At 40.3% G+C, this 26,889-nt stretch overlaps 2 protein-coding genes across 5 annotated transcripts in view; one reads left to right on the plus strand and one right to left on the minus strand.

The window, feature by feature from the left end:
- On the plus strand, nucleotides 1-23,902 carry ergic1 (endoplasmic reticulum-golgi intermediate compartment 1). Of its 3 annotated transcripts, XM_008419917.2 has the most exons (11): nucleotides 1-166; nucleotides 7,695-7,756; nucleotides 13,607-13,679; nucleotides 14,024-14,118; nucleotides 17,232-17,356; nucleotides 19,430-19,534; nucleotides 19,628-19,688; nucleotides 19,935-20,035; nucleotides 20,873-20,995; nucleotides 22,856-22,988; nucleotides 23,062-23,902. In XM_008419917.2, exons 1-10 carry the CDS (start codon nucleotides 147-149, stop codon nucleotides 22,961-22,963), a joined length of 873 nt encoding a protein of 290 aa, XP_008418139.1. In that variant the 5' UTR covers nucleotides 1-146; the 3' UTR covers nucleotides 22,964-22,988; nucleotides 23,062-23,902. The 3 variants fall into 3 exon arrangements, with proteins under 3 accessions (XP_008418139.1, XP_008418138.1, XP_008418140.1); XM_008419916.2 differs by having other exon boundaries at nucleotides 22,856-23,902; XM_008419918.2 differs by lacking the exon at nucleotides 7,695-7,756 and having other exon boundaries at nucleotides 22,856-23,902.
- Nucleotides 23,594-26,889, minus strand: part of flt4 (fms related receptor tyrosine kinase 4) — a 62,505-nt gene continuing 59,209 nt past the window's right edge. The window contains exon 30 of one of the 2 annotated variants that reach the window (XM_008419919.2): nucleotides 23,594-26,087. In XM_008419919.2, the coding sequence (XP_008418141.1) occupies nucleotides 25,874-26,087 (214 nt within the window). In that variant the 3' untranslated portion in view covers nucleotides 23,594-25,873. The remainder of the gene's footprint in view (nucleotides 26,088-26,889) is intronic. The other variant, XR_001777025.1, reaches the window with a different exon arrangement.

The raw sequence follows: 26,889 nt of genomic DNA on the forward strand, positions 1-26,889 counted from the left end.
CTCTCAGCCAATCAGGTTTTGCAAAGCGTCCTAAGCTGACGTTACACCGGTTCAGATGAACAGCCGGTTTCGCTGAAGAAAACTGAAAAAATCCGCCTGTTTTTTATTAATTGTTCACTAATTTCCCCTTCAAACGCCCAAGCATCATGCCTTTCGATGTTAGGAGGTGAGTAGGGAGCTTTTGCTTGCGTGGGTTTAGTTTTGAAAGGACTGTGTTGATGTTTTCAATCTGAGGATCCTTGAAAATGAATTAACTGCTGCATGCATCACCGCACATACAGAAAAGGCCATTTCAGTTGTCCTTTTTGCGTTTGCTAGTAAAATAATTGTGACCCTATACTTTATTTTCGACTCCAACGAGTGATGCTCAGGTATGCTGCAAGAGGTTTCCTGTTGATTGTTGCCTGCGCATGTGCAGATTTCTTCATCCAGCTGAAAGATATTAAATCGGTTTCAATAGCCGTGTAAACACAAAGTAAACAACAAAGTTGTGACATGTCTCTGTCATACTTGCTCCATAACACCAATGAGAACCATCACTGGACAAATTAACACTGCATCCAGCTAATCGTGTGATACTTAGGCAACAGCTAATAGCCACACCCATTGTAAAGTGGACTCTGTGGAAGCTGTCAATGCCACACCCTATTTAAAACACAGTCCAGGATATTTGCTTTTTGCCAGCTTTTAAAAACTCAGTAAAAGACACCTTTCTCAGCCGATCTTATTTTTGCAGCTCGCACTCATAGTATTAATACCAAAAACTCATTATCACAATTTATTTACACCCGTCTACCCTATATTTATGGTGTAATGGTACATATATACACCCATTCAGTAGTAGTTATCCAAAAGYACAATTATTGTGTAAAGTGTTCCCTTTTGAGCCACATATATGTTAAACAAATGGGTAATTGGTTAGTCAGGCCATRGTCAGGTTGTTGTAGTTGGGAGATAAGTATACATCTTGTGGCTTACAAATTTTTCAGGACTAWAATTTTTTWAAATAAGAGTAATAGGAGGTGCTCCTTTAGTTTCCAGGCTACGACAAGTGTGTTTTTGTGACCATAAATGTTTGTAGGGAGTCAAAATCATTGTTACTCTGTACTCTGGTAACTCATTAAGTGAACTCTAAAAAGAATGGATACCATGAGAGAAAAAAATTTAAATCTTTGAAACTGTAACTTTTAAGACCTTTGTATACTTTCATATTGGTACAGATGTGTGAATTAAGTGTAAATGAGGACAGTCTCTGGCTCATTTTAGCTCTATGACTATTTGACAAATTGGTAATCATCTACAGTTTAYATAACTGATGACCTGTTCTCATTTTCAGCCACATCACAGTTTCGTTGTGATTAATTTACTGGACATCGCTTCAGAAAAGGAACTCATTAGGCTGATGTGGGAGGAGTTTATGGGATATTCTGTTCAGTCCGAGTGTAATTTCGACCAAGAGCTTGTATTACAACAACTGGAAATGTCTTGATTGACTAACGGACCAACTGTTTYGAGGTGTTGCTTGCTCCACACATACGCGGTGTTAGTCATAAGTGTGAGAGAGTATGTATGTTTCATTACTGTATTTTACACCATACAGGCGGGTAACTTTCATTCCCAAAAGTCCATATTGTGGTTTGTTTAACCAYTCAATGAGACATATGACTGATGCTATTCAAGATTTGTCTCTGACTGACCACTGGTATCCCAAGCTACAAAATAAAATRTACAATTCTGCTAATCCTTACAATGCTATATATGTTTTATATGTGGTTTTCAAAGCCAWACCCGAGGAAGTTTAAGAACTTAAAAGTCAAAGGCAATCTTTGACATTTAATAGAGAGATGACMATAAACAGACTGATATCTGCWTGTAYTGGTGTAGGAATAAAGGTACMCGTAAAAATATTCAAGGTAACTAGACATAAGGCRTGACTAATATATTTTTTYAAGTAGTCAAGAATGTCAAACATAAGAATCCCAGAAGAGATGCAAATTACATTCATCAGTGTTTACAAAAACCGAAAATTAGGCTTCCAGGAAGCAGCTGTCCTCTAGTTTAATTTTATGCCTGAAATCATTACCGGATGSTTGAGAAGTACAAAGTGTCAAGAGCTCATAATCATCATCAAGGCACTTGAAGCTTGATCGCAAGAAAGACTTTTWTGTTGAGGCTAATTAAGGGAAGTTGGTGCTGAATTAGCGTATAGCGTCAGTGGACACGTTCAACACGCTCCGACACCAACAGTGCTGTTCTCMGGGGGCTGATAATGTAATGCTGGCATGCTTTATAATGTGCTCTGATATGCTGCCATCTGAATCTCTATTTTTGTCACTTTTACCAGGCAAAGGTGRGCATTATATGAGAAGAGCTGCAATGTTTAAAGTCCATGTAACGCCAAAAGACCATGTCTTTTCTAAGAAATAAAGCACAATTGCATGCATCTCAGACTAAGTCATTACGGGCCTTAAAAGTGAATTAATAAAGAAGTGACTATTAAATTGCAACTTCTTCTTTTTTATTTGTTTTTACATTTTGTCATACGTATTAAGGCCAACTGACAGGGATGCAAAATGCATGAGAACACGTAAGTTTTCTCGGGGAAACCTTGTAACTGGATTTTATTTGTTCTACTTTGAAACCCATTTAAAAACATCTTGGGTAGCACTGAAGCCACTGTATTGTTTAACTTAAAATATTCCCACAATTTATGTTTGKATTTGCAGTTAACTACTGTCACAGCATGAAATATATGTACATTGTACATTTCTTAAATTTGAATAGGTTTATTTAATTTTAAGCATTTTTTCCAGGTGTTAATATGTAAAAACAACAACAACAAAAAAACAGGACAAAATAAAATTGTAATTTTTCTACAATCAGGAGGCTTTCCATTAAATTTAGTTGCTGCTAATTCTAAACCTTTGCTTAACAATAACCATATTAACCATATGGTGTTTATTTAACACTATAATTAAAATCTTTATGCAGCAGTAGAAATGTCTTGCAATTAAATTAATATATATTCGGTTTTGCACATTTCTGTTTCTTTTAAATATAGCAATATTTTTAGTTTAGTATTTATTTTTTTAAATGATCTTACGGTGACACGTCCTACCAGCTCATGCCTCGTTGTGATGTTTAAATCCCAAATAATGGAGCAACTCAACCTGTTGATTATCTAAGGGCTTTTCCTTTAAAGTTTAATAGACTGTTAACTTGTGTCATCTGTTGACAGAAGGGATGTTTGGCTTGAGCTCAGCTGATGATGGTGTTATGTGTTTGTCAAAGTGATGATTAGATCACTGTGCCTTTAGAGCWTCAGTGAGAATGCTAGGTGTTTTTCTTCTTCTTTAAGTTTAAATAATCCTCTTATATTGACTGTGACGGCTGCCTCATCCTTTGACGTACACCTTCAGCACACAGAGAGCTGAAGTCACACCGTGCAATGAGGCCATCATACTATGTGACAACCTTAAGTGTCCATTTATGTGTAACTAAAGGAGAGGATGAGCTAGTGACTAAGAGTGACTCATACTCAAGATGAGGTTTATTTAGTAAGACCTTTTCCTTGAAAAGCGGCCTCGCGCTTTCTKTTTTTGCACTTTAACCGAGTGATGCTGGTACGCCGTGTCCTTACCTTTGACAAAACATGTCAGTCTCCTCACGGATTCAGCCGTGACATGTCACAAAGGAAACGCTGTTGACTGTAACTCAGGAAAATACAAACGTCAGCCAAAGGTTAGTACGAAGCCAGAGATTTCACCCACATGTAAACCACTGAGGATCTGTCACCGCAGCTTTTGCATCACGGTTTAGACGCATTGGCAGTGTGGAGCCGAAGCTTACTGTAAATGTGCTTGGGTGTGCAGGTAGTTTTAATTTAGAGTGGAGAAGAAGAATGAGTTTCGAGAAATAAAGTCTGTGGTTAACTGGTAATGTCAGAAGTCTGTGAAGCAGTCACTTTTATTGCAGYGTGTGATGGGAAAGGTCTGATCTAATAAATTACTGACTATCGATGTTGGTGTAATATTTTAGAGGAACCTTGTTYAATGTTTAAGTKTCTTTCAGTWAAGCACCTAACTGCCCAGTTGACCAAAAACAGGCTCAATACATGTCGAACGGAGAGATGCAGGATAGAAACTCTGGAACGATGGCAAAAATGCAAACATAACTTTAAATTTAACATATTTCCCAGTGAACACCATTAGTTGGATTTTTAATTTCTCCTCTGGATGTGGCTGAACAGCTGAGACAGTTCCACACCGATGTGTCACTGCGGATTCATGTCACCTTGTGGCTGACGCATTATCAGTGAAGGTTTGCTCACATTAACCGTGTGAAAAATAAAACACACACACTTGTGAACTGAAACAAGTGTAAACGCACTCTGGGAAGCTGGGAAATTCACAAGGCATGATGGCTTTGATTCTTATCTCTTAATGCCAAATAATAATAATAATAAAAGTCGCAAAGTAATTTAATGTATTGTATGCTACTCTACTCTTCAAACAGGAAAACAATTGGACAGTATGTCATGTGGCATTTTATTAAAATAACTTTCATTTAAAAAAAAAAACTGCATAGTGGAAAATTTAGTGCTTCAGCAAAACTAACTTGTTAAAACTCTGCTACAACTTCATGCTAACTCATATGTCTAAAAACAACCTTAGTTCAGCACCAGAACTGAACAGATGTGACTGAATTCTTCATGAAACGGTTTATATAATTCACCTCAGCACCAAAGTTGAAAGGCTGATTTAAATAAATATTAAGGTGACAGGTTTCACACTCGTCTCTTGGCCTTAAGTCCAAATCCGTCCTTTATTCAACAGATATATTAGCACACTATCAAAACTCTCTTTATCTTTTGGAGAACACATGCTGGCCTTCAACGGTGGATTTTCAAGGTTTGCACGTTGAGTGTCACATGTTAGCTCAGCCAAGTTCCCTCTTTCAGAGATAAACAGGTGCGTTGTCTGACCTCTGTGTTGGCAATATTTGCATTTAGACACTTTCCACTTCGAAATTTTTGCATAGCAACGGTGAAATGGCATATTTCACAACAATGTTGATGTGACGTTTACATTYTTTTGTGTAGTAATGCTAAAGCTCATGTAGACTCCTGAACTACTGAATAATAGAAAATTCTCTGGTTCTGTTTTTTTAATTTTTATCCTTTCAGACTGCAAGTAATCTAGTTACTTTCTTTAACATTTTGAAACTTTGTTTGTGTTTAATTTTAGACGCATGATGCCGTACCTGCTAAAAACTGTTACCTTTTAAGTGTATCTTGTTTGTAAATATATTCGGCGCGTCCACGACGCATCGGTCCAAGGCTATTTACAGCTCACATGGAGCGTCRAGACTCTACCCCAGGTGTCCAGTGACCGGATGAGTGCGATTTTGTTTCCTTGCTCCGGTTTTAATTTAGCTCTGGGAAGACGCTTGCTAAAGATACCCACGTCTGCATGCAGATGCTGTTACAGCAAAAGAAGACGGCCTTTGCGTTTGCAGCTGCGACTCGGCAGCAGTCATTTGTCTGGTTTGTTGCGGCGCTGTCATTGCTCGGGGTCAGGCCCTTAAACTGTCCTCACTTGCAGCCATGTTTTTGGGCCTTTTTAAAAAAAAAAGAAATTTCTCAAAACCTTGAGTATCGACGCGATAAGGCCACAAATTTTGTAAACGGAAATGTACAAAATTTGCTAGCATTGCACATTGCTCGCCAATTGCAGTTGCAGAGCAACAGTGTAGGAGCTCTGTTTTCATGTGTGAGAGGGTTGGTGTTGTGTTACTGTTTGCTACGTATAATTGGAGTTAACTATGGCACTTTCTCTGGCATCTCATTGAAAGGAGCTCGTTTAATTTTTGATTGACGCTGAGTTAGAAATGAAGTAAAACCTTCAGACAGAAATGCAGACTTATCTGATCTGCTTCAGTGATCTCTCAAATGCACATTTGCAAATTATATGGGGAATTGCAATATTCGCCAAACAATATGYAAGTGTCAAATAGGTAATATAAATTAGAAACCCTACRACGTTCTGAGTAATCAACATAATGGGTAATTTGCCCGACGGAGACAAAATGAGAGAAGAAGAAAAAAACACTTCGCTTTTTTCTTCTTACCATTTCATCATAATGTAATTAGGAGTCTGAGCAGGAAACGACATGGTTTTGTTGAGGTTAGGAAAATCCAGAAACCTCTAATATCATCTACCCCCCATTATTCGGAGAAAGTCAAATCCCTTTGCTCATTTGACTTTGAAACCAGTAGGATGTCCCAAGTTTTTAGTCTCGATACCGATATGACTCATACAACTGAATGTTGCAACTGAAGTCGCAGCAGCAGGCCCTTATCATGTTGCTAAAACTCAACTATTCTAAGAAAGTCCATGATATTCTAACAACTCTAGAGGTTTGACTCAACACGTACAACCACTGTCTTTGAGAAACCCATGTTTTGCCCGTTGTTGTGATGTTTTCATGTGAAGTAGTTTGCTAAAGGGGTACCTAGGTTACATTTTTTTCCCCACCTGTGAACAAAGCCAGAGGAAGGTGTGCAACTCTGGACCTAAAACCAGATCAGTAAAAATCAACTGAATTCAAATGTATGTCCCTCTGGCCGTAATATCGTTACTTTCCACCTTTCAGTAGTCTCATGAACTCATGAAGTGAAACAGAATTTTCTCGGCACCTTACGGCTCGACAGCCACAAAGTCGTTTTAGTTTGGACAACGATGAGCCGCTGAGATCCCTGCAACCTCCTGTCTACTCTGTCTGCCTCCTGCATCCTGTTCAGTTGCTTATTGGCACGCAAGTGGGCAGAATAAGGTGTCAGAACTATGATTTCATATCTTGTGGCTTGGGAGAAAAAAAATCAAAAAAGAAGTGAAAGCACAGGCAAAAATAAGRGTAGCAGCCAAGTCCTTGGTGGACAGGAAGCCCTCCCTCTCACACTTCCTCTCCGCCCTGCATTGCATCAGCTGGGATCACTTCTCTGGCTGCTGACAGTGGAAGAAATGTGGACAGATGTGTCTGTTTTAGAGGGAGAAGAGGAAAGAGGGAGCGTGAGAAGGGAGGGTGGGTACGTGGGTGGGATGTGTGCAGCCGGGGATGGAGTTCGAGTCTGAACGTGTTTCACTGCCCAAAAAGGACATGTGCTGGAACTCCTGGATGGGAATAGTTTCTGGCTTGTGTTGTAGATTTTTATTTATGTATTTATTTATTTATTAATTCTCCAAATGGGAAGCAGTAATGTTACAAGAGGATCAGGTGGAAATGATTTCAACCAAAATGTTGTGCTTTGTATTTTCATGAAAAGATGCAACAGTAAACCTAAAGCTGAAGCTATGGAAGATAAAAACCCTACTGTTTAAGTTACCAAATACTTTCTTGCATATTTGTGCTCGGCTCTCTGTGGCATAGATCGTAATATAAGGACACCCTTACAGAGGAGGCCCATTTAAAAAGGTTGACGTTTTTCCAGTCTTAGCAGGCGGTCGGAGTCCGTTACGTGTGATGGCGGTGGTCCAGAGCTAACATTCCACCTCTCCTCTGTAATATCGCACTGAAAAATGGGTACAGAAAGTGCTGCTTTTCTCAGCACGTACTGTTTACTTTGGCAAAGTTMTTTTTTTTCTCACTCCCCTTTCACTGTTTTGTTTCCTGTTTTTAAATGTTTTTTCTCCTAGATTTGATATCTACAGGAAAGTGCCAAAAGATCTCACCCAGCCAACCTACACAGGAGCTTTCAGTGAGTAGGCCTCCATGCAGATATCTAAAGTGCGTATTTTTTTTGTAGAATATGTTGATTTATTTTATATATATGAAACCATCTGCCCACATTTGTACTGAACCTCCCTGGTATGAAAGTATTCAAATCCCTTGATTTTTGTGTTTTGTTTGTTTGTTTTTGTCACAYTACAACATCTATTGTTTTCTATTGGGATTTTACACAAGAGTCTAACACAAAGTGCAYGATTGTAAAGTAAAAGCAAAGATAAAAATCTAAAAACGGTGTCATGCTTTTGTATTCAGACCCCGAGCTAATGCTTTTTAGAACAGGATTGTCCTTAAAAGTTTAGAACTTTGCAAATTTAAAATATGCCTCTTATTATTTGCAAAATAGCTCAAGCTCAGATAGATCAGATAGAGTACGTGAACCATAATTTTTTTCTTTCAAAATAATCCTTTATCTCTTCTTCACATCAGTGTTGACCAGCACCCCTAAAGTATGATGCTGCCATCACCATGTTTTATTATTGTTATGGTGTTTTCTGACGCACACAATTTTGCATGGTGCCAAAAAAGTTAAAATAATCTCTCCTCAAACGCTGCTCTTTCTTCCATATGTTTGTTGTATCCACTCTTTGTCTTTCTTCTTGTCACTGATTTATAAATAGCAGCAATGCGGAGCACATGACCAATAGTTCTTGGAGATATTATTTTATTACCAAACTCTGTTTTAAACTAACCTGTTGCGATTGCCTGTTGTGTCCCTTGGTCTTCATCATGTTGTGTGTTCACTTTTGCTCTCTAACACACCTCTCAGATACTCATCAAACAGCAAATTCACACATTGTAGCAACAAGGCAGTTCAAAGTGCTTTATAAAAGTGCATCATAAAAGCACAAAAATCAGCAATTGACGCGTTACATTTATCCAAGTTAATTTTCAAAAAAAAAAAMAAATTACATTCAAGTTCATTGTTGTTTCAGAGTAAATGTCCAAATAAAAATGCCTTCCAAACTTTTGAGAGTTTTAATACATAAAAAGAAAATGTATATCACACAAGTGAAACGTTGTGTTGGCCAATCAGATAAAATCATGATAAAACTCCTTGAAGTTTTTGCCTGTAATGTGTGTGAGGGTTCAAAATGTTATATTGCTTTTGGAAGATATCGTGTGCATTTGCACGGAGTGGTTTATGGAACTGGGATAGCTTGGAGTGAACTCAGTGGATCACAGGTTTTTAAGAGGTCAAGACGTTGACCTCTTTGTTTTGCTTTTCAACTCAGTCAATTCCACAGCGTAAGACTGTATCAGCTGGAAGGACGCTCCTTTCTGTAATGTGTCACYTTCAGGCAACTGTTGACGCTTACTGTCACATGGCGGCTGAATGAGTCATTTGGTGGACTTGGCTGTAATCTTTCTGTTAAACCTAAATTGTTACACATAAGAAAGCAAAACAACTCTTATGACTATCCTCTACAATTTAGATGCTTGAAATGTATGACCTGAATTTCTTGTTTTACAATGAAATGACTCTGAATTGTGTTTTCATATGCCAGCCAATAGTCTTGTGTAARTTTTAAAATTTATGTGTGACAAAAACACAGTAGTTATGGACAAATATTACCTTTAAAAAATTTTCAGTATATATATATATTTTTTTTTTTATGTATAGTCAATAAGGGTGTCCAGTTAATATCCTCATCAGGAAAGTCCTTAGTCAATAATGAGTGATCGCCGTCATATAACAAAACCCCCCTGTGGTGAATCCCGTCTCGCTTAGATAAGACATATTATTTTGAGACGAATTCATCACTATTTTGTTTCGTTTTCACATTCATATATAACCCAAGACAAACACTTAGTCACCTGTAATGCAGAGTRCTTTGGTGTGGTCACACTTAAAATGTTTTGTGAACAACATTAGGGGGGGACATTTTTCAATTGAACACTTAATGTGTGTTCTTAATAAAATGTTGGAAAAAAGGGGGGGGGGGTGGAATTGTAGATGCAGATTTGCTTAAATTGACTTAAAATGGAAAAACAAAATTTAATTGTTCGTTATTTACACAAATCTATAGACTCAAACCCAAGTGACTTTATACTCACAGCTTTTTAGACAAACTTTTTGCTGCTGTTTTTGAGTGTCTCTGGTGTTTTAGGGTAAATAGGGTTCTGTATGAAGAAACAGATGTTTAAATTTTGCCATTATTTTTCAATGACTTTCCTAACACACATCACCTTTGATCATCTTTATATTATTTTGCTAACACGAGCCACACCTTCATGCAAATGAGCTTGAGAATTGTTTTCYGTTATCAGACTTGGTGAAGACCTTTCAAAAGTTTTATTTTTTTTTCCCAGTACATGACCAACAGCAGCAATGTTGAAAAAACCCAAATGGTTTACTTAGTTTAATGTATGAGAAACATCAAAGACGGTACAGTTTGACACATAAATGAAGTTATGTTTTTACACCAAGATTATTCCCAACTAAAAACCACATGCTGCCATGAAGTGGTTGATCTTCTGTGGAGGTACAAGGTAGCTTCCTCACTTTCCAATTAACACCAGTTTACCTAAAGCTCTGAAACACACACACCTACACACATGTTTGCGTGGCTATCTTTGTGGGGGGCTTTCCACTGACTTCCATTCATTTCAAGAGCCTAAACCTTACCCTTGTCCTAATCATAACCCTAACCCATACATATCTAACCCTAATCCTAACCAAAACTCAACTCACACCGTAGTCCTAAATCTAACCCCTGACCCCAAAACAGCATTTCCCCTTGTGGGGACCAAGCTTCGGTCCCCACAAGGAGCAACTGGTCCCCACAACGTTGTATGATGTCAGGACAATGGTCCCCACAAGGTATTACAAACAAGCACACACACACACACGCTCACACTCGCACTTAGACAAAAGCCCGGGGGAAATCCTTGCACTGTAACATCATCAAGTTTTCTAAAATATTTAGTCCTCCATCTCTAAATATAACCTCTGTTTATTTAAAGTTTTAATGTATTTTCTCAAGTTTTTTAGTGTCACTTCCTGCCTTCAGATAGGGACTTTATTTGATAGTAGCTCTATAATACTAGCTGCACTGTACAGGAAGTATTCAGGACACCTTTGGACTTTGGATTTTTTTAGTGAAACAATAAAAGCTCAGTGGAAACACGGCACACTGCCGAGCTTTTGATGAACAGTTTAATGGCGGCGCCTGCCAGCTGGTACCTGTCTGATCAGCGCAGAGGTTTACCCACGCTGTGAACTGCGTAAATGCGGAATAATGAATGTTTTAGGACAACTAAGTATGCTGGGAATGATAATGATTGTGGACTTTCATTGCCTCAAGCACATGAGAAGTAATCAGTGGAAGATTGAGTGCTTCTTCTTGTTGGGTCATGTTTTTTTTCCCCTCCTTGTCATCAATAACTCATCATGCCATCACGGATTACATTGATTATTCACCGCTCTGTAGGGTTACAATAGAGCCTATGACACATTTTTGGCGCCTCTCTCCTTTTCTTGTTTTGATGGTCAGCTGATGAGAGCAGGAGTCTGAACAATGCATCATCCCCAATAAAAAAAAGAAAAGATGACCGGGGATAACCTGAGCTACCTTTGTAAACCGAGCACTGATTGTAGCAAATGATGTAAGAGAGAGGAAATGAACTGGTTATGCATCAATTTCCACCASAGAGAGAGGAAGTTCATGGAAGTCCTTCCTGCGGACGGTGGACTCCCTTCCTGTCTCCATCCACTGTCTGAGGGTGTGGGCCACGGACTCATTCAAATGTTAGAGAGCTGTTATTGTTTCATTCAAGACAGGGCAGCACATACTTTGACTTTTAAGCTAAGGCCAAATATTTGAAGCCTCTGTTTGTCTAAAGCYGAGGCTCACTTTTTGTTAGGATTATGTTTTAAGGTATAGCTACGTTACAACAATGGATCTGTGTTTGTCTCAGCAGTTTTATTTTTGGAAGTATTGTCAAAGGGTTTACTGTGGCGTTTTGTTTTTCCGTGCATTGTTTGTTCTGTCTCAGCTTGTCCGTGCTGCAAGGACAACATAAGCTAGTGTAACCYAGTGGTATGAGAATAAATGAGATTAAGCTTATGTTGGCTACCGGTACTGATGGATACCAAAGTTGTTGTTGTTTTTTTAAAWTTTTTTTAAAGTTCATGTTTTWAAACTGCTAAAATCTTCCATTACAGTGTTCTTGCAGTTTAATGAGACACCAGTGAAAGTCCTGGACTGACTGCCATTTTCTCCTGTTGTTTTGGTGATAATGTAATGCTGTATTGCCCCTCGTCCACCTGTTGCTGGAAACCCATTGACAGCTGGCTTAAAGAACACTGGTATACCCTTACTTTCTTTACAAGAAAAAAAAAGCTATTTGGAAATATTTCTAGTCACAAAAAAAAAAAACAACAGTGCTTGTAAACCAGAGAAAATGACAGAATTAGAGTTTTGTCCACCCGTATGGATCTTGGAGAAAGTATAGTAACCACTGGTATATTATATGAGGGGCATCAGAGTTACGTTGGAAAGATGAAGATATCAATTCAGGGCAGATTCTGAAAATATGAAGATGAGGGGAAYAAAAAGAGGTGGCTGTGGTTAGAGAAATAGAGGATGTTAATGACATACAATTTTCCCAGAAAACTACAGCTTGATATTTGTGTTAGATCAACTTTGAAAGTGCTGAATCGTGTCTCTTCGTGAACCAGCCCACAAGCAAGTTTAATCATGTGAAACATAATTATATAAATGCATACAGTACAGCCTATTTGATCAGTGTTATGGTTCAGTCTGTGTCTCATACAGGGGCATGTGTTTAGAGAAGTGCCTGGTTATTTGTCGGGCTTACTGTCACGGCTCGGAAAATGTGTGTGATCTGACCTTTTGAACGAAAGCCAGTCATGGCAGGTTTTTGTAAATCTTTCGACTTGTCAGTGTTTCCACTGCTGCCCGGTTAAACCCCAGTGGTAGCTCATTACCGTAGCCTGCAACAATCCCAGAAAACATGCCCTGGCTTCTCCTTTGAAGCCAGGGCAAGAATTACTTCAAGTGTTTTGATGAACTTGAATTGGTAACCCATGTGTCATGGTGACACTCCCTTGTGTTTGTTGGTTAAACATTACCTTATGTAAAGCCTCTTCCGTCGGTGACGGGGTTTGGCCGCAACGCCCTGCCAACCGCAGGGTCATGTGCTTGTGGAATCCTTGGAAACGGTTGCCACGTAAACGTGCCTCACCTGCCGACTGAGAATCTCGCCAGACAGGACGGACCACAGCTGCGCCGACACAGATCCATTACTTCCATATTCATCTCAGGAAACACATGACAACCATTTTTATTAGGCTCATTAGTTTGACACATGAAGTTGCTGCTTTCCCCCCTTTAAACCTTTTTTTTTATTGACTCAGTGTGCAAGCTGTTGATTTAGGGTTGAGATCCCTTATTTAGGCCACATTTGGGTTAAGTTTGTTTATGGAAAATGAGCCTCTTTGTAGCTCTCAATAAAGAATAGCGTGAGCTCACCTCTCTGAGAAAGAGGATGCTGTAATGGCTGCCTGGTGTGCTGGTATTCAACGGGTAATGAGTGTAGGATGGTCTTTAAAAACCTGCGTAATAACAGCTCTAAAACAGGCAGTAAATCCGCTGTTTAAGGGGGAAAAAAAATTTATGACTGCTGCGAATTCATTTATGTCAATAGCTGAGGTCAGCCATTTCTAAAAACAACCTTATTACTCTGGCTCAATGGGGTTTGCATCATTCCTTCACAAGCTGGTGTAACTTGACATTAACGTGGAAAAAAAGCAACATGTGTTAATTAGTGTTTCCTTGTCTCTCTTTTCCCACAGTATCCATCCTCTGCTGCGTCTTCATACTCTTCCTCTTCCTGTCCGAGCTGACGGGATTCATAGCCACTGAAATGTACGTAACATCCTGTGTCTGAGGCGAGTTAATAATGAATGCCAGGGGCTGGCTGTCGTTATTCTGTCCTTTGACCGACCGGCGCTGCGGCCAGGGCACAGAGACAATATCCCTCACAGGAAATTGGCTCGCATGCGTCAGCAGTGTGCAATGATGAGCTGACATTGAGGTGTCAYGAAAGGAAATTAGATGTAGATTAATTGTGTGCTGCTCCAGCAGGAGATGTGTGTTGAAATCAATGTGAAAATCAGTTTTTTTGTTTTTTTTTTAATGAAAATCAACCCGTTTTCACTGTCGTGTATCTAACTAAGTCTCTCTTTTTTTCTCCCTCCCTCCCTTTGTAGTGTAAATGAATTGTATGTGGATGACCCTGATAAAGACAGTGGTGGGAAGATAGATGTGAGTTTAAACATCAGTTTGCCAAACTTACACTGTGATTGTGAGTATTTACAAATTCACRCCTCTCTATTTCTCTGCATTATCCTCTCTGCTGGTATGCTTTCTCTCTCACGTTGTTAAAAACATTTTATTTGGGTCTTTTTTTTTTTTCATTTTACRGAGCAATGACTACAACATKKTGYTRSMARAGCTATCTGTACTCACCAGAGGCATGGATGGTCTTAGTTTCTGATGCAKTTGAGCTGATGTTTTCTCTAGGATGCAAGCATTACTCCGCAGCTGTCTCTGACGGCGAAGATTAAACACACAGACACAGACGTACACACAATCGCCTCTAAAGATGGAGCTACATCGGCAAACCTTCAAAACCAAAGAACAATTTACCAGCCGTGAAACATGCTGGTCGTGGCGTCATGCTGTGGGTCTGTTTCACCGCTAGAGATCCGTTGCACTAAGTGGGTGGAATATTGAAAGAGGACCAGCTCCAAATTCCTTAACTTTACTTTAATGAAGCAGAGATCAAAACTTGGACACCGGACAATGATCCCAAACACATAAAAACAAGCTTTGGWGTGCTTAGGCTGATGTTTCGCTTTTTGGAGAGAACTGGCCTGAAAGCCTATTGAAATTTGCAACCTATACCTTCAAGTCAGTTTTATGCCAAAAAAAAGCAATGATGTAAATTTTAAGGATATAATTTCTACTGAAGCAACTGTTGAATATGCAGCCTGGCCTGATCTAGAGGCTTGTTGGTGGCTCAGTAAAAGCGTGTTTTCCATGCGATATTTCCTGTGATGAAATATCAGGATTAAGTTTTTTTTGTTTTTTTTTTCATGAAAATAAAGTTGTAAGAATGCAGTCGAAACAATACGAGAATAAAGCCTTAATACTGCTATGATAAAGTCATTACAATAGGAGAATGAAGTAATTTTTGAGAACTCCAACATGAAAAATTAAGTAATTAATTATCTAGCCTTTTTTTTTTGTCATTGTAACAATTTTACTCTCATAATTTTAAGATGTCCTGGTAAAGTTGTGTCTTTAATTCTGCTAATATTATGATTATGTTCTCATAATTAAGCAAAATTCTATTAGGGCCAAACCATAAATACTCTGCTGTACAACTCACAGAAGGGATAATTCAGATAACATCCACTTTTTGAAAATATTTCCTGGAATTTATATTTTATCTTTTGGAAAATAAAGCGAGAGAGAACAAAATCTATTTAAATTTGATCTGGCATAAGAAGTTCAGCCCTGGTGGTATGTATTATCGTCACCTGCGTAGATTTGAAAATCCACAATAAAAATCAAACTCATGAACCAAATTCCTGTTTATGAAAAATCGTTGAGGTCGTGTTGCATCTGAAACSAAGGCATCCATGTATCCGGTGAGCCTCTAACCGGTGCTGTGTATATTTTTAGCTGCCTAACTGATGCGTTGTGGCGGTCTCGTTTGATCCGAGGCCGGTTTCAGTTTAAAATCTGTTGCTGCTCCGCTTTGATCTGCGTTTGACTCGAAGTTGCCTCAGCCGACTCAGCCTGCTGCTCTCTGACGCCAGAGAAGTGGGCGGGCAGCGGGGCCGAAAGCGTGCCAGCATAAAAGAGGAGTCACTTCACATTCGCTCACCATGACTCCCCTCAGAAACTATGCCCATCACCGAACGCCGACATATCAGCGAGGCTCAGGCAGSGCAGAAACCTCCCCAATCGGTTCAAGATTTTTTTTCCCCCCCAAAAATGGCGGCAGCGCTAATAAGTGCTTGAATCCTGGTTTCTGTTATCGAGGCTCTGGATTTACGGAGCCACAGCTGTCGGCCATAACTTTAGATGGTCTCGCTCCCCCACATGCCCAAACAAAGCCTGCTGTTTCTAATTAAAGTCCTCCATGATTGCTTGTGCGTTGGGTTTGTGTATTTTAGAATTGAAAACAGTTTTCCTAAAGCCAGAGTCCGGCTTAAACACCGGCGCGACCGTGTTAAGTTGTCCTTTCACCATGCCGCGAAGAGAGCCGCAGAGCTTTGTTGAGCTTGGCTCGCTGCGAGTTAATACTTTATCAGCTCACTTTCCAGGCCTCCAAACAGGTTGTCATCCGTTGCTAATTTACTTCGACGGAGAGAACCCATTTCGTCATGGAATACTTTTTTTATTTTTTTTATTTAAAGCAAATATCTTTCTTGGCTAAACATCTTCGGTCGACACTGACCTTTCCGGGCCGCTTCGTCTTCGTTTGTGACTTCATGGAAAAATGGRTTGTGTTCCCTATTTAAAGCCTGATCCGCTTTAAATCAGCCTCCTTCCAGTCCTGCAGGTCTTAAAAGGAGAACCTCCACATCTCCCTCGCTTATATTTGTCYGCCGCATTATTTTGAGATCTGAATAAACAGAGTGAAGTTAAAGGGGAGGCGGTGGTGGTGGGGTGGAAGAGGGTAACTTGTCTTGAATGTCAAAGGTCAGACAGGCGGCGTGTGGAGCCCAGATTAAGCACGTCTCTCCGGCTTCGCTGCTGGCCGTCAGGAAGGCTTGAAAATGTGGCCAGTGCCAGTGTGCCAACACACAGGAGCCAGAGAGGGGGGAGTGTGAGAGGAGGGGGACTGAAAGTCTGGATGGAAAATCACAGAAAGCGGAGTGTGTGCGATGATGTTTGGACTTTCGTATTGACTTTGTGGGTCACTGTCTGCAGTGATACCTGCGTTGTTTTCCCCCCTTTTCCTMCCTGTTGATGATGATAGCTCCAGATAAAGTCTATTCTGGGATCASTTTAAGCAGTCTCACTGCCCCCAAACCCCCCCAAACCTCCTCCAAAAAAATAAATGACATATTCTGTTTCCTCTTTGGGTCCAAAGTATAAAGTTGTTGACAACCTAAAAGTGCTTATTTTGACAACTGAGTGTGTAAGCACATGGGTAAAGGGATGATTTGTCGTTTTTAGTATCCCCACCATAACCAAAAACAAGTATGACTGCTTGTCATCACAAAGCAAATAAAGTTGATTATTTTTCGCATGTATTTTTCGTCTCTTCCAAAACAAGAAAATTGAACGCAAAATGAACAAATTGACAAGTTTAAACTGAAGCAACTATATTCCTAAAGACATTTTAATTGCCTCCTGATGTCTGTTGTTTGTGATTTTTATTTATTTAYTTTTTGTCAGTGGTGGGTTTGGACATCCAGGATGAAATGGGACGCCATGAGGTCGGCCACATAGACAACTCCATGAAGATTCCTCTGAACCAGGGAGAGGGCTGCCGCTTCGAGGGCGAGTTCACCGTCAACAAAGTAAAGCTTCGCCGCACTGTGGACAGCAGCCCTGGCGCATGATCTGAATACAGTTATACTCTTAAGATGCAGTTTTGTTGCAGGAATCTTTTCAGGAACCAAACAAGAATCTGGGACAAGTCTTTGACCAATGTTGTTCCCAGTAGGAACCAGGGCCAAGTCGCAACAGGACAGAAATCTACCCCGGCACGTATGGAAAGCAGATCCTGCTTGCGGTGTTCATGGATAGGATCTTGAGGGGTTGCGATGAAGATGAGGCGGGATGGTTTGGGAGCTTTGGGAGTCTCGTCTTTGATGTTTGCATATTGCGTGTGTGCTGGGATGGTTTATAACTGAGTATGAATCTGCTTCTGTGAGTCAAAGGGTGTTGCTCTCAACAAAAMGTGGTGATGGACTGCACCCTTTGGGTTATGGGTTACGGGTTGAAKTATATTGGTGTTTTGTTTGTTAATGATGGTGTGGTAGAGCCTGYGGTGTCTTTTGTAATGTAGGCAATGCTCTGGACCGTTGTGTTAAAGTGGACGTGTTTTGCAAAATTGATTTTGGGATTTGGGAGGTTAYGATAGGTCTATGGGCTATCACATTTTTAAACTTCTATTCGGGGTTCAACCGCTTCTAAAAGCAGTAGTGCTTAAAAAAAATCAACSATCCGCCTTTTGRCAATAAGTGAAGTTTTTTTGGTGTCTGGAAACRTGGAAATGAGCCGTTTCCAAAGCCTCCCAATTGTTGAGTCACAATCGATGGAGACCGCACCGTTACCTAGCAACCTCAGCCAATTCCAGCTTGTAACATAGAAACCCTGGAAAAGCTGCAGCACATTTGGTCAGCTGGTTTTACCGCTGCCTGTGCTGTACAGTGGCTACTGGAAAAGACATGTTTTTATTTTTTTTGTTGTTGACTTACCATTYTGAAATCACTTGCTTCATCCCYGGTGGTTGTGCAAGAGGCTCCACTTCTGCTTTTCAAAGATGTACAGTTATATAACTGCACTCTGTTTTCACGTGTGAGTGTGAACATTGAGTCGGGAGGCGTGGCCAGCAGCAGMTTCTTTGGATTTAAAGTGAAAAGATTTGGAAGGTGGACAGAACTGAAAAGAAATCTCACTTTCCAACAATGATTTTGTGAAAAAAATGTGATAGCCCACAGACCTATCGTAACCTGTTTGCATAATAGGTCACCAGAAAAGATCAGAGTCAAAAAGGAAAAGCTGTTATTTACTGGCCGATGATCCTTACCAGTGGTCATGAGAACCCAAATACTAGAAACTGAGCAAATGGATTGAGAACCCTTTATTTTCCCCCAAAATAGGCCAGGAGGAGTCGCTGAGCTCTGGGATGTTTAGGGTTTCCTTCCTGGACCTGTTCGCCTGAGACCCAATCTCAGATAAGCAGAAGACGACGGGTGGATAAATTAACATTTTAAGTTCACATAAACAGCACCGTTTAGCACTCCACTGTCGAAAAGCCCGCAACTAGCTGCCAGTGTAATGCAAAACGTCCCAAACGGAAGAAAAACCTCCGGGTGTATTTTTTTCTCTCCAGGAAAAAATATACAAGAAAAACCCACTAGGGCCAAGGATCGTGTCCATTTTCGGAAACGTAATCTATGAYGTAGAAAAGAAGGAAAAAAAATAAGAGGAGTATATTTGTTTGTATATCTTTGTTGGAGTTGAGTGAAACACTGAATTCCTACCCTCCCTCCTTCTTCCTTCCTTCCCTCCTCAGTCTAAATTGAGAAATGATCCCTGGGATTTGGTTACATCCATGTGTAGAGTGTAGCCTGAGACCTGTGCAGCCCAGTTTGCTCCACCTCACCTCATCGCCTTGCGTCAGTCTTTCCACTACCTTTAAAATTATTAACCCAACAGTTGCATGATTAATGCTCTCCAGCTTAAATATAGTTGGAACTATTTAGGGGGGGGGAAGCAAAGTGACAAAGAGCTTTGAGTTTCCTATAGAGTCTGCATGCATTCAGACATGATCATCAGTTAAAGAAACGGTGCATGTGTAGGAACACACGTCAGTTTACCAGGCCTGTGTGTGTGTGTGTGTGTGTGTGTGTGTGTGTATGCAGGTACCAGGGAACTTCCATGTGTCAACACACGGTGCGACAGCACAGCCTCAAAGCCCTGACATGACTCACAACATCCACAAGCTGGCCTTTGGAGAAAAGCTACAAGTTAGGACACACGCGCACACACATGAAGAAACTCAACAAGTTGAAGGGGATTAACAGAATCAGGACTAAAAACAGTCTCTCTCTTCTCCTTAGGTGCAAAAAGTCCAAGGAGCCTTTAATGCTTTAGGAGGGGCAAACCGCCTGTCGTCTAACCGTATGTACTCCAGCAGCCCATGCGCTCATTACAGCCGGCGTGTGAAATTAATCATGTTGCATCCAGTGAGGCAATGAAATAAGTACCTAACAGGGGAAAACTCAAATCACACAGCGAACACAAAATGTAGAACATAAAAACCCTCTCATGTTCCTTCCAAGTACATCAGCATTTAAACTCTCTGGGGGAAAAAAAAAAAAAGGATGTTTTATTTTTTTCTGCTGACGAAACGTTTTTCTGCTGCAGCGCTGGCGTCGCACGACTACATACTGAAGATTGTGCCGACTGTGTACGAAGACTTATCGGGCAGACGGAGGTTTTCCTACCAGTACACCGTGGCAAACAAGGTTTTGTATCCCTGTTTTTGTTTTCTGGTAAATTCAATTTGAATCGTTTGTCTTATAGACCTTCAGAGAACAGCTTCAGTCGTACTCGATTAAATCAGACACGAGGTGGGTCGACTGTTTTTAGGTATTCGGATTTGATTTTGGTGTACCAGAGTGGTAAGAACTGAATAAAGATCATCTGCAGACAAACCGATTATATATCTGTCCACTTTACACTTAATCTGCTGCATAAAAGTCATATTAAAATACGCTACAGTTCGCTAAAGCAAAGGATCCCCACAGCATGACTCACTCATCCGGCCCCTCGCCTCATTCGAGGATGTGTTGCCGCGTTAACCTCACCTGGAAGAAAAGGTTAATTTGTAGTGAATGGAAACCCTAAGATGTCAACAAACCCATAAACACACTTCCTAGAACTGTGTTGACTGAAAACTGGCTTCAGAGTATAGAGTAACAACAGTGTCGGTCAACTGTGAAACAGGGAAATGAGGGCCTTAGGAAAATATTCCCTTACCTCATCTTAAAGCATAAATAAACAACAAAATGTCAACACAGACATTTGTTTTGGCCAAACGCGCTGATGTGATCAGATTTATTGAGTGGGTGAGTTAACAGATGAACTTTTATCTAAGCTCGTTAACACTCCGTCATCGGTCACTCTGAACACATCGCGGCCTCCTCTGGTTTACCTCCTCTGAGTTGGATTTGTCCAGGTTCTGATGTAATGACTCAGTCCTGAGTCATTAAAAGTTCTACACTGATGCACCATTTTTTATTATTATTATTAAAAACGATTTCTGATCTAATTTCATGATTTTTTTTTCTTCTTTCCCACAGGAGTATGTTGCTTACAGCCACACAGGCAGAATAATCCCTGCGATCTGGTTCAGATACGACCTCAGTCCAATCACGGTCAAGTACACAGAGAGGAGGCAGCCTTTTTATCGCTTCATCACCACGGTCAGTGAATTTGCCTTCGTTTGCTGGGCAGAAAATTTTTTTTAAATTATTTTTCTACCTGTGTTTTAAACGGTATTTACTTCTATTTCATATTTGAAACAATGATCAATACTTTCTTTCTCTGGTGTCGTTTAATTTGATTGTTTGCATCTCCAGCTCTGTTTTAACATGTCGGTATGTAGGAAGTTAATTTGAAAAAGTAAATAAGTGATGCGAAGATTTAGTGAGCTGGGAATATATGTCTCAAAACGTGCAAGAAGCAACAGGTTGGGGAGGGGCAGCGCTGCATTATTCTAAACTCGGGTCGCTTTCATTGAAAGACTGTGTTCAGTAGGAGCAGAATGATGGATCATTTTATTGGTTTTAAAACTATGTAACTTGGTATTCACTGGTACCAGTAACACAGCAAAGCTTCCAAAGGAAATTAAACTTTTTAATTTTATCAGGTGATTTCTTTTGTTTATGCTAATGCTAAACATTTTTCAGAATGCATCTGTTTTTGAAGAATCTTACCATTGACTCCAATCAGTTCATTTTTGGAAGACATAAAGCCTAATGCCTCGTCTCCGCTGAGCGATGCGGCACGAGTCGCTGCAGTTTGGTGGKCATTTTATGGTCTGCTGTGTTCATGACAATATTTCCACCACCAGTTTGACTCGTAAAGTTAAGTATTTTGGTTTTACCATGCCTGCCCAGTGAATCATAGTATTTCTGGGACAATTGGATGCCCTGGTATGTCTTGTGCCTGTCCGAAGCAGTGACATTTTTCTTTTTTTTCTTTTACCTTTACAATGGAAAAAGGCATAATAATGTAACGACCTGCAACTGGCCGTGCCGTAACACTTGGTGGAAATGAGGCATAAAATTGTTCGATTGTTTAAAAATCCTCGTCCTCCAGGAAAACGAGGCACGCTTTTTGTAAGACCATAAACTGAAAGTTTTTTTTTTCTGCAGCTATCTCACTAAAGACCAGTAAAACGTGACGAGTRTAACTCTGGGTGTTTTGCCTAAAGTTTCTCACTGGGGAGGGGGGTTCCCAAAACTTTGATCCACTACAGCCATTAAAATGAACTTTTGAGGAGATATCTGTAGAAAATTGTAAACTCTTCTTAATCCAACAACTACAACCAGTTGTTGGATTAACTGGTTCTAGTTGAACCAGTTAGGGTTATTTGTAATAACCTTGTTGTTACGTAAAGTGAAGCTAAAAGAAGAAAGTACACCCTCTACTCATTTCTGGGTTTAAACCAGGAAGTCAAATGGAAATACACAAGTTTTTCTTGCCAGCTCTCTTATCTACGCTCAGTGCTGCAGTTTTCTGTATTTGAGCTATTTGTTTTGGAATTATGACCTTTGACCTATGTCCTTTGGTGTCTTATTATATTTCCTCCTGGATCAAGTTTCTAAAGGCCTATTTTAGTCTGAAAGTGAATACTTTAGAGGAGAGGGAATTGTCTCTGGCTGCTTAATGCGACAAACTTGACTGAACCGACTGCGTCTGTTCCTCCTCTGCTTTTCTTTCCCACATTTAACTCATTAGAAACATTTCCTGCCAGTTGATTTCTTACTCATCGGTTTCATTGATGCGATGACCTGCATCTTTATTTGCCTTTTGTGTCGTTTTGGTTTCTCACTGGGCAGGTTTAAGACGTGAGTGTGCTCAGTGTTATCGTGACTCATGGCTAAAGATTGTGAGCCCTGGAGCTTTTTGCCAGATCCCTGCTCATTCTTTGGTGCGAGCGTAATGCATCCTGACCGAATGTGATCAGGACCGGCTGACTCTGGGCCAAATTATGCAGGAAAAAGACAGAAAAGCCTTTGAAACTTGTATCGATCCTGACAGAGCGATTTTTTCCACAGATTTGTGCCATTGTCGGAGGGACGTTCACTGTTGCCGGGATCATCGACTCGTGTATATTCACTGCCTCCGAGGCGTGGAAGAAGATCCAGATCGGAAAGATGTCATGAGGACGACCTCTCGCCTCCGACCCCAGTTCGTATTCTATTTATGAGTGCAAAGTTGCTAGCCTGTTAGCTAAATCCGCTTCTGGTTGAAAACAACCCAGAGACCGACTGATGAGGAGGAGTCTCCAACCGGATGATGTAACTACCAGGCTACCCGACCGTCTCCGTTACTGAAGATCCTCTCCCATGCTACTTCTGCTGCTGACGTGTGCTTTCTGACTATCACATGTCTTCGGTGTCAGGAGAGAAGAGGGAATCTCTTGTTACCATTGGGGTTGATGTTGGGGAAAGATGTGCCAGAAACTCACCTATTGTTTTGTTTTTTTAAATGGTGTTAAAATGGCTCATATTTGCTCTGAGATTAGTTTTAAAACTTGGTGCCAACACCCTCCTCTCCATACATTGAATCACTAAATACTTTCCATTTTAAACCAATCACTACAAAAACCAATGAGTAATTGAAGGAAGTGTTATTTTGCTTTGTCAAAAATGTGGTTTTTGTGTCTCAAATATTTTCAGTCTGTGCCTTTATGATTAACCATCAGCTGTTGTATGTTTCAGTGTCATTGTTTCTGTATCTCTGTAGACTTGTCCTTCACATTTCTTTCTTACACTACTTTTTTGGGGGGGGTGTGGGGGGGGGGGGCGAAGGGGATTGCTTTATACCAATTATTTCAACAGCAGTCATGCTTAAACAGTAGTTTGTAGTTTTTCTGGATGATTTAAATGATTGTAAATCATACATTGAGAGTTATTGTTAAAAATGTGTTTGTTTTTTTGTATTCTGTTGTATAATTGTTACTCATCTCTGATCTAGCGCCATGATAAGACCAGCAGAGCCTGCTCTTCTACTTTCACAGCCATTCTTCTTTTCTTTTTCATCTCAAATGACTGTCATGGTGTCTGTTTGCCCAAGTAAAGGGACCACAGGGTTTAACTCTGGATTCCGTTTCTCTTTCGTTTATCTTCTTAGCAACGAACCATAACTGAAAAGTCTGAATGAACAGGCGCAACTCAATACATTACAATATCATTAAACAGTTATTCAGTTCAATAAGTAAGTGAATCAACACAAGAAGTGAACATTGAATTTCWAATTTTTAATTTATTTCTGAAATTCAATGTTCTGATCAAAATAATTGGACTGTTTAAAGCTGGACAGTTTAAAATGGTTCCAGTTCAGTCACTGTTCATGACAGTAAGATACAGAAGAAGAATACAAAAGAAAGTCTTGGCTAAAGAAGCCAGCCGTTCAGATGTAGCCAGAAAAAAAATCTATCTAAAGCAGCAGTATAACTCTTACATCTTTTTTTTTTTTTTTTTTTTTACATACTTATTCTAACTCATGATCTGTGAAAAGACGTAACTCATCCACCTCCTCCCATTGCTACAATTGCTGTCTGTAAGAATACACCGCTTCTGATCTACAGCTAATCTGAGCCAGAACGAGCATCTCTGCGCCGTCAGTCAGGCTCTTGTTTGCGCTGCTAAATGCGGCAACAGTGGAGGAACAACTTACTGCTACAGAAAAACTGCTTATCCACGGTCATCAGAGGCCACGCTAACTACGGCTAGCATTCATTAGCAAACTCCATGGTGGTGAACCAGCTGCAGTGTAGCAGAGAGCGAGGGGAAAGGGTGCGAGCAACGCATGCATGAGGATTATTGACGCCGCTAAAACCCTCCTCCTGGTTCTGATTAGTTCTTTCTGACAGATGTGTATCTCTAGATGCAGGAGAAGGCAGAAAGGAGCCTGAATTTTCTTTCCTGAACCAGAGGCGAATTCAGTAGCACGTTACCGGGGAAAAGGAAAAACACCTAAAGTTTAGCGGAGACAAAAGAACCAGGAACGCGAACAGAATGGAGGCCCTCTATTAAAGCAACCTTTCTGCCACGCTGACACAGAAGGCCAACCTGTTTTACTGCTCTTATGTAACGTTCTGAATTTAAAAAAAAGTCTTTTTGCTCTAATCGAAACTACCGTGTTATGATTCAGTACAAAATCATCCTTTTTATTTGAATTACTGAGATGAATTAACTTTTGGATGGTACTTTTAACTTATCGAGATATATACCTCCTGTACACACTGAGAAGATTGCTGTAGAGTAAAAAAAAAAAAAAAAAAAACACTGGCTTGATTTTACAGAGAGTTTAACAATTACTCATAGATGCTGTAGATGGAACCTTTTAGTATATTTTCTTCCATAAGCGTGTAAAAATGACCCGAGGTGGACTTTGAACGCACACGGCACTCATTTTCCCCTCGGCTGGCAGGCCGAGCCAACACCCTGCAGCCCGTCGCTGGGTGACGCGACGCTGTGAGGCGGCTTTAAGCTCTCACCGCCATCATCACGCTTACGTCCACCTCTGATAAGAGGTGCTCTGTGTGACTCACTCCTTCAGTCGCCCTACATCCCTCCGTTTACCTCCGTCACTTCGCCTCTTACTGGTGGCGTCCATCCAAATGTGGCCCACCTCCGTCGAATGACACAAAGAGCATAATTACACGTTTCATCCACTGATCCACTGCACGGGGTCCGCATGAATGCCTGGAAATAAAAAACCTCACACCAAACACAATGAGATGATCCAACTTTAAAAGTCACATTAATGAGACAAGAAGGGATAAATTGTCTTTATTTCTGACTAAGTGAGTCATAACATGTAAAAAAAAAAAATAAAAAAAAAAGGGAGGAAACTACATATAAAACATAAAAATATAAATGTATAGAAAATGATTCATCATTTTTGTCATAATACTGCCACCCAGTGGCTGGTTAAAGGAACTTCAGGCACATATCTATAAGTCCATTTGCTGAGGAGTGAAAAGCCGGATCTGCTCAGGAGGTCTTTGCTCGTTTCGATGTTGGCGAGATGTTACCTGCTCAAAGGTCTTCTTCTGTGGTATGATATTACACATTTGATGAGGCTAAGGAAGCGGTCCCTGGAGACGAGTAGAAGTCACAGAAGCCCTCCTCAGACAGGTGACCGTACTCGTTGTTGTAGAAGGTCTGTCCCGTCAGCTTGCTGAAGAAGTTGGGACGGAGTCCGGAGCTGCCGCTGTTCGGACCCAGGGAGCAGTGGGAGGCCGTCAGCGGCTCCGTGCTGCTGGTGCTGCTCATCCGACTGGGGGAGACGGCAACAAAGGTCAGAGCTCAGACTTTACCCACCTCTGTTTGTATGTGAGCAACGCAGCCTCCAGTTAGCAGAGTAGCACTAGAGTACCCAAAATTAGCTTTGAGAAAGAGTAGCACTGCTGCGACATATTTGGTAAAAAAAGGTCACTCAAGTACTAGAAAGACTGTAAAGACACGGTAGTGGCACAATCATGCTGTGGGGAGATAAATTCAGACCAATCCTGGAACAAGATGTTTTAGAGGCGACAAAAAGACCAATGACTGTGGTGGAGTTTCATCTTCCAGCAGAACAATGAGACTTGAAGCTACTGCAGGGGTCAGCAAACTTTTCCTTTCAAAAAGCCTTTTCTGCTACAAATGGAAACTCACCTGGAGCTACAGAAAACTGTTTTGTACTACATCAAATGTTTCATTATGAAAGCTAACATTTCAACTAAAATGTATTTGTAAATGTGTTTTAGAAAAGAAAAAAACACCACTTTGCAGAATGAGGTGAGCATTTTATATCTATATGAACATTGACAAAAATAGATGGCATACTTTGAAACTAGTTACTTTTAGAAAATTGCTGAAATATTAAAAGATTTTTCACAAGAACTTGTAGAAACGCTCCTAAAAAGAACCCCTAGCCCTAACTTCCTTATTGCTCACAGATTAAATAGTACTTTAAATCTTGCTTGATCATTTCAATTTAGGAAAGCTTTAAAGAGTTGCCAGAAAACTCAATAAACTTAGGTGTGATTGCGGCTTTTTGAGTTTTGTTAAGAACCGAACACATCACCTGTGCGACT

This window comes from Poecilia reticulata, linkage group LG10, assembly GCF_000633615.1.
Source record: "Poecilia reticulata strain Guanapo linkage group LG10, Guppy_female_1.0+MT, whole genome shotgun sequence".
NCBI lineage: Eukaryota > Metazoa > Chordata > Actinopteri > Cyprinodontiformes > Poeciliidae > Poecilia > Poecilia reticulata.

Coding starts and splice junctions, on each gene's coding strand:
- ergic1 (XM_008419916.2), top strand. CDS start 147: ATGCCTTTCGATGTTAGGAG. Junction 19,535..19,627: donor CCTTTGGAGAAAAGCTACAA/GTTAGGACACAC, acceptor TCTTCTCCTTAG/GTGCAAAAAGTCCAAGGAGC. Junction 19,689..19,934: donor AAACCGCCTGTCGTCTAACC/GTATGTACTCCA, acceptor TTTCTGCTGCAG/CGCTGGCGTCGCACGACTAC.